Source organism: Triticum urartu, chromosome 7A (assembly GCF_056163025.1).
Source record: "Triticum urartu cultivar PI428250 chromosome 7A, HENAU_Tu73, whole genome shotgun sequence".
In the NCBI taxonomy this organism is placed as follows: Eukaryota; Viridiplantae; Streptophyta; class Magnoliopsida; order Poales; family Poaceae; genus Triticum; species Triticum urartu.
In genome coordinates this window covers 504,288,059-504,295,038 of record NC_141879.1, presented here as the reverse complement: position 1 = coordinate 504,295,038, position 6,980 = coordinate 504,288,059, and the positions used below count along the sequence as shown (strand labels likewise).

The 6,980-nt window shown below is 51.5% G+C and overlaps 1 protein-coding gene across 1 annotated transcript; it reads right to left on the bottom strand.

Annotated features, from left to right (window-relative positions):
* Nucleotides 1-1,472: 1,472 nt before the first annotated feature.
* Nucleotides 1,473-6,012, bottom strand: LOC147960160 (uncharacterized). Its single transcript, XM_087533190.1, has 4 exons — nucleotides 5,891-6,012; nucleotides 2,344-2,821; nucleotides 1,958-2,302; nucleotides 1,473-1,799 (listed from the first exon to the last, which is right to left on the bottom strand). Exons 1-4 carry the CDS (start codon nucleotides 6,010-6,012, stop codon nucleotides 1,473-1,475), a joined length of 1,272 nt encoding a protein of 423 aa, XP_087389316.1.
* Nucleotides 6,013-6,980: the final 968 nt, after the last annotated feature.

Genomic DNA, 6,980 nt, shown 5'->3' with positions numbered 1-6,980 from the left:
CAGAAATAAAAGTTCTCGGAATGTCCTGAAAATCAAAGGAGCATTATTTTGGAATATATAATGAATATTGGAAGGAAGATCCACGTCAGGGGGTGTCCCACCTATCCACGAGGGTGGGGGGCGCGCCCCCTGCCTTGTGGACCCCTGACGCTCCACCAACCTCAACCTGGATTCTATATATTCACTTTCGGGGAGAAAAAACCAGAGGAGCAGGATTCATCGTGTTTTATGATACGGAGCCGCCGCCAAGCCCTAAACTCTCTTGGGAGGGCTGATCTGGAGTCCGGTCGGGGCTCCGGAGAGGGGAATCCGTCGCCATCGTCATCATCAACCATCCTCCATCATGAATTCCATGATGCTCACCGCCGTGCGTGAGTAAATCCATCGTAGGTTTGCTGGACGGTGATGGGTTGGATGAGATTTATCATGTAATCGAGTTATTTTTGTTAGGGTTTGATCCCTAGTATCCACGATGTTCTGAGATTGATGTTGCTATGACTTTGCAATGCTTAATGCTTGTCACTAGGGCCCGAGTGCCATGATTTCAGATCTGAACCTATTATGTTTTCATCAATATATGAGAGTTCCTGATCCTATCTTGCAAGTCTGTAGTCACCTATTATGTGTTATGATCCGTTAACCGCGAAGTGACAATAATCGGGATACTTACCGGTGATGACCGTAGTTTGAGGAGTTCATGTATTCACTATGTGTTAATGCTTTGTTCCGGTACTCTATTAAAAGGAGGCCTTAATATCCCTTAGTTTCCACTAGGACCCCGCTGCCACGGGAGGGTAGGACAAAAGATGTCATGCAAGTTCTTTTACATAAGCATGTATGACTATATTCGGAATACATGCCTACATTACATTGATGAACTGGAGCTAGTTCTGTGTCACCCTAGGTTATGACTGTTACATGATGAACCGCATCCGGCATAATTCTCCATCACCGATCCATTGCCTACGAGCTTTCCATATATTGTTCTTCGCTTATTTACTTTTCCGTTGCTATTGCTATCATCACTACAAAATACCAAAAACATTACTTTTGCTATCGTTACCTTTTACCACCGTTACCACTACTATCATATTACTTTGCTACTAAATACTTTGCTGCAGATATTACGTTTCCAGGTGTGGTTGAATTGAAAACTCATCTTCTAATACTTGAGAATATTCTTTGGCTCCCCTTGTGTCGAATCAACAAATTTGGGTTGAATACTCTACCCTCAAAAACTGTTGTGATCCCCTATACTTGTGGGTTATCAACCACAAAACAGATTGCAACTCATCGAGCCAACCACTACCGCAGGCCTCGTGCTTATTCTTGAAACTCCTGGTCTTGAGGCCCCTCAGGACCTCCTTGTTGGTACGCTCGGCCTGGCCGTTGCTCCTCGGGTGGGCCACCGAAGCGTAGCATATCTGCGTTCCAAGATTAGCACAATATGACCTGAAAAGACTGCTCGTGAACTACGAGCCATTGTCAGTGATGATGCGGTTGGGGATACCAAACTGGCTCACAAGGCCCTTGATGAACTTGACGGTCGATTTGGCGGGGATGGTGCGCACCAGCTCCACTTCCGCCCACTTGATGAACTTGTCAGTGGCGACATAGAGGTAGCGGTAGCCCCCAGGCGCCCTGGGAAATGGGCCCAGTATATCCAGCCCCCAGACCACGAAAGGCCACGAGAGTGGAATGGTCTGGAGCCCCTGCGCCAGCTGATGGATCTGCTTGGCATGGAACTGGCAGGCCTCGCAGGATTGGACCAACTTGGTGGAATCGTGGAGCACCGTAGGCTAGTAAAACCCGATGCGAAACACCTTCACCACAAGGGTGCATGCCGATGAATGATGCCCGCAATCTCCCCCATGGATATCTGCCAGTAGCTCACGCCCTTGATCTTCCGAAATGCACCTCAACGAGACGTTTTTGGGGCACCTCCGGTACAACTTGCCACCCCGCAGGTAGTAGGCGGTGGCCTGGTAGGCTGCACGCTCCACATCCCCCTCCATTCGGATAGAGTGCCATGGAGTAAGTACGCCTCAAAATCCTTGGTCCAGCTACCCTCCTGAGGCTCCATCGCCAGGAGCAGGCGGGCCCCCGTGGTCGGGCCACAGGCCCGGGTGCCCGCTGGTGGCGCGAGGGGCAGCTCCTCCTGATGCATAATCGTCCCTGATGTCGGGGGCGTGGCTGATTGCCTGAAGAGCCTTTCCTCGAAGACGCCAGGGCTCTGGGGCTCACGGCGTGATGCCCGCTTGGCGATGTCGCCTGCTTCCTTGTTCGCGCCCCTCGGGACATGCTGCAATTCCAAACCCAAGAATTTTTCTCGATTTTACATACCTCCTCCAGGTATGCCGCCATGCGCTCGTCCTCGGATTTGTACTCCTTGTTGGAGAAGTTGACCAGGAGCTGGGAGTCGCCCTTGATGGTGAGACACTTGATCCCCAGGGCGGTTGCGGCTTTGAGCCTAGTGATCAAGCCCTCATATTCCGCGATGTTGTTGGAGACCTTCTCACCGCGTATAAAGCATAGCTGGACGGTATAGAAGAGCTTATCATTGGTTGGGGAGACGAGCATGACCCCAGCCCCTGTGCTTCGCCGCGCAAAGGCTCCATCAAAGTGCATGACCCAGCCGTCAGGCGCCTCGTTCACCGGCACCAAGGACCGATCCTCGCGCAGCTCCTGATCGCACGCATATGTCAACTCTTCCATGAAGTCGGCGAGCGCCGCTCCCTTGATTACTCTGGTCATGCTGAATTCCAGCTGGAAGGCCTGCGGCTCAATGTTCCATTCGGTGACCCTGTCGGCGGCGTTGGGGCTGTGCAATATCCTCTCCAAGGGGTATGCGGATACGACTTTTATGGGGTGGCCCTGGAAATAGTGGCGCAACTTCCTCGAGGCGACCAAGAGTGCAAGGAGGAGCTTGATAACCCACAAGTATAGGGGATCGCAACAGTTTTCGAGGGTAGAGTATTCAACGCAAATTTATTAATTCGACACAAGGGGAGCCAAAGAATATTTGCGAGTATTAGCAGCTGAGTTGTCAATTCATCCATACCTGGAGATTAATTATCTACAGCCAAGTGATGAGGTAGCAAAAGTAGTATGATTGTTTTGATATTAGTAGCAACAACAATAGTAATGGTAACAGTGGTAGCAAAGATTTTGTAGTAAGTGAAACAATAACAGCAGTAGTAGTAACTTAGCAAGATTAATATATAGGAAAATCCTAGGCATTGGATTGGTGGATTCGTTGGATGATATTCATCATATAATAGTCATAACCTAGGGGATACAAAACTAGCTCTAGTTCATAAATGTAATGTAGGCATGTATTCCGTAAATAGTCATACATGCTTATGGAAAGAACTTGCATGACATCTTTTGTCCTACCCTCCCGTGGTAGCGGGGTCCATATGGAAACTAAGGGATATTAAGGCCTCCTTTTAATAGAGAACCGAAACAAAGCAGTAACACATAGTGAATACATGAACTCCTCAAACTACAGTCATTACCAAAAAATATCCCGAATACTGTCACTCCGGGGTTTACGGATCATAACACGTAACAAGTGAATATAACTTGCAAGATTGAATCTAGAACATAGATATAATGGTGATAACATAAAAGGTTCAGATCTGAAATCATGGCACCCGGGCCCAAAGTGACAAGAATTAAGCATGGAAAAGTCATATCAACATCAATCTCAGAACATGATGGATACTAGGGATCAAGCCCTAACAAAACTAACTCGATTACGTGATGAATCTCATCCAACTACTCATCGACCAGCGAGCCTACCAAGGAATTACTCACTCCCGATGGGGAGCATCATGGAATTGGCGATGAGGAAGGGTTGGTGATGACAAAGATTGAAGATCCCCCACTCCGGAGCACCAAATGGACTCTAGATCTAGCCTCCCAATGAAGAACATGAGGCGGCGGCGGCTCCGTATCGCGAAACGAGATAATTCTTCCTTCCTGATTTTTTTCTGGAAAAATAGGTACTGCGGGGCCACCAGCTGGGCACAACCCACCTGGGCGTGCCTGCGCGCGCGTGCGGGGGGGGGGGGGGGGGGGCTGGTGGGTAGTGCTCAACCAGGGCCCCCTCCGGTGGTTCTTGGCTCCAGTACTTTTCTTTTATTGCATAAAATTCTCCACAAAGTTTCGTCCCAATCCGAGAAATTTTATTTTTGCACAAAAACAACACCATGGTAGTTCTGCTAAAAGCAGCGCCAGTCCAGGTTATTTTCATTCAAATCATGCAAATTAGAGTCCAAAACAAGAGGAAAAGCGTTAGGAAAAGTAGATACAATGGAGACATATCAACTCCCCAAGCTTAAAACTTTGCTTGTCCTCAAGCAATTTAGTTGATAAACAGAAAGTGGAAAAGAAAAACTTTTACGAACTCTTTAGCTCTTGTTTACACAAATAAGCTTAAGTAGCACCTAGGTTTTCAGCAAAGATTATAACTAACCATGTCAATAATAACTCTTAAAAATTATATTGACTCATATTAATGACATAATCAACTAGCGAGAAATAATGAAATATCTCAAGTGACAACACCTTGTCAAAACAATCATGATATAATATGACAACAGTGGTATCTCGTTAGCCCTTTCTGAGCCCGCAGAGCACCTCCAAAGTTCAAGAAGCAACTAAACATTGTAATTCATGGTAGCAAAGATCGAGTCATGATGCATCCAACATTAACTACACACAATGCATGAGGATGACAATAGTGCTCTCAGAATCTGGCGCTTATTTGAGAAGATGATGACTCAACATAAAATTAAATAGATAGTGTCGGCGTTCTGGGAACGGGGGTCCCCAGACTTGCCTGCCTGCGGCTCATGGCGTGGCTGCGCTGGCAGGTCTGTACGGCCCATCATCATCAACAAGGCATTCAAGACCCTCGCGAGGGGCCAAGCCTCGCGAGGTGGACGACGCAAGACCTCCTCAGGAGCGCCTCACCAGGCTGCCTCGTGAGCACCGGAGATATCAAGGCGGGGCGAACCTCACGAGGCTCTCGTGACGTGAGCCATGACGATCGACACCAGGCGAGCGCCATTGCGTGCTGCGTCCTTGTTTCCTCTTTCGTGCCAACGGGGCAAGCGCAGGTGCGGAGTACCGAGGCATCATGCAAAGGTTTCCATATCGGTGCAACGAGACCAAGACCAGAAGGACGGCAGGATGGAGGTCACCATGGAGCCCAGGACGGCGTCACCACCAGAGCCTTTCGCAGGCGAAGACCGCCTTTTGTCAGGATAGCTTGTACTAGCTGTCCCCTTTTGAAATTGGCCACCGTTGTTGGTTCCCTTCCCGCTCAATATTTGGGGAGAGGACCAGGGCCTATATAAGTAGGACTAGCCACCACCGTAGAGGACAACTGATGGGAGGCATCTCACCTGAACCTTGCCACACCAAGCACAAGAACACCTCAACCTCAGGAGGCTGTTCTTCCCCTTGTACTGTTCTTCACCAGCCCAAGAGGCAATCCACCACCACCACACTGGAGTAGGGTATTGCACCACAACGGTGGACCTAACCAGTATAAACCTTGTGTCTTTGTGTTGCGAGTGCGTCAAGTTCGTCTGCGAGACTTTAGCGGGCTAGGGTGTAGATCGGCAGGAGGGAATGAACTTCGCACGCACCCCAGAGTTCGAACCAAGGGTTTGCCGGAACTCGTGATCCGACATTTGGCACGCCAGGTAGGGGTGCGCCGTAGCTTCCCTTCCGTCGATCGGCGCTACGTCGCTCCGTCGTCTCCATGGCGGGCGCTCGCGGCGCTCGAGCTGAACGCCTAGCTGCCCTCACTGCCCGCGTTGCCTAGACGGCTCCCGTCGGCGAGCCACCTTGTCGTTCCCCGTCACCTGCCGCCAACGGCCCGGCGGGGAACAAGCAGCAAGCGTCCTCGCTGCACCCGTCGGTGTAGCAGGACGGCCGCACCGCCACCCCATCGCTGACCCCGGCCGGTTCCTTGTCCCACGCACGTCGTGCTGCCATGGACGCGCAGGCCGCGCTCCTCATGGCGAACGAGCTCCTGCGCTACCGCCCGATCGACGATACCTACGAGGACTGGCTCGACCGCGTCGTCGAGCTCGTTCGCGCCACAGGGGGCTCCCCGGCGCCATCCCCCTCTTTGCCTTGCCCTCCTCCAGCCACAGGCGACGTGGCTCGAGGAGCGCCTGCACCACCTCTGCCCCAAGACGGTGCCTTGGCGCCAAGGCGCACGGCCCCACGGCGCGATCCACCACGCCCGGTGCCCGCGCGCGAATAGAGAAGTTGCCAAGAGATTCCACGGCCGCGAGAAGCTGCACCTGCGCTCCACGCGCCACCATGCCAAGCCCGCGCGCTACTCGCGGTGGCGGCACGCGGGCCTCATCAGGTCCAAGCTCCACCTCCGAGACGGGCCCCGGCGACCACGGCTGGCTGCCGCGCTTTCACACCCGAGCGGCGTAGCGTCGCCTGGTCAGGAATGTTCAAGCCGGATCTGCACTACAAAAAAAGACACATCCGTGAAATTTTGGGCCGAACGAATTTTTTTTCTGTCATACATATGACACTTCTATGACGATAATTGTGACAAAACCCGGTATCATCATAGATGTGGTGGGCTCCTACTTCTATGATAAAAAATCATGACAGAAAATGGGATTTTCGTCCTGGGCGGGCCGGAGACGCAGCTGCATGACATTCTTTGGGCTGTCCATGGCGGAAAAACCGTGGTAGAAGCGAGGGGAGGAAAATTTCGGGGAGTTCCCGGTTACGGTGGGAGGGCGGGGGCCGAGCGATGCGCGTTTCTCTCGTACACGTACGCACGTGTGTGCGAGGCATTGGCTCTAACTGAACCCGAGCGAGGCGTTGGGCTCTAACTGAACCCGAGCTATTGCACTGCAGGCTACACGTTACTGAACCCGAGCTATTGCACTTCAGGCTACACGTTACTGAACCCGAGCGATGGATTGATGCCT

What these genes read in the sequence shown, in the direction of transcription:
- LOC147960160 (XM_087533190.1), bottom strand. Translation starts at nt 6,012, where the DNA reads ATGGCAGCACGACGTGCGTGGGACAAGGAACCGGCCGGGGTCAGCGAT. An exon ending in TGCTTGTTCCCCGCCGGGCC is followed by an intron (nt 2,822 to 5,890) that starts GTTGGCGGCAGG and finishes GATATTGCACAG; the next exon opens with CCCCAACGCCGCCGACAGGG. An exon ending in CGCCTACTACCTGCGGGGTG is followed by an intron (nt 1,800 to 1,957) that starts GCAAGTTGTACC and finishes GGGTTTTACTAG; the next exon opens with CCTACGGTGCTCCACGATTC.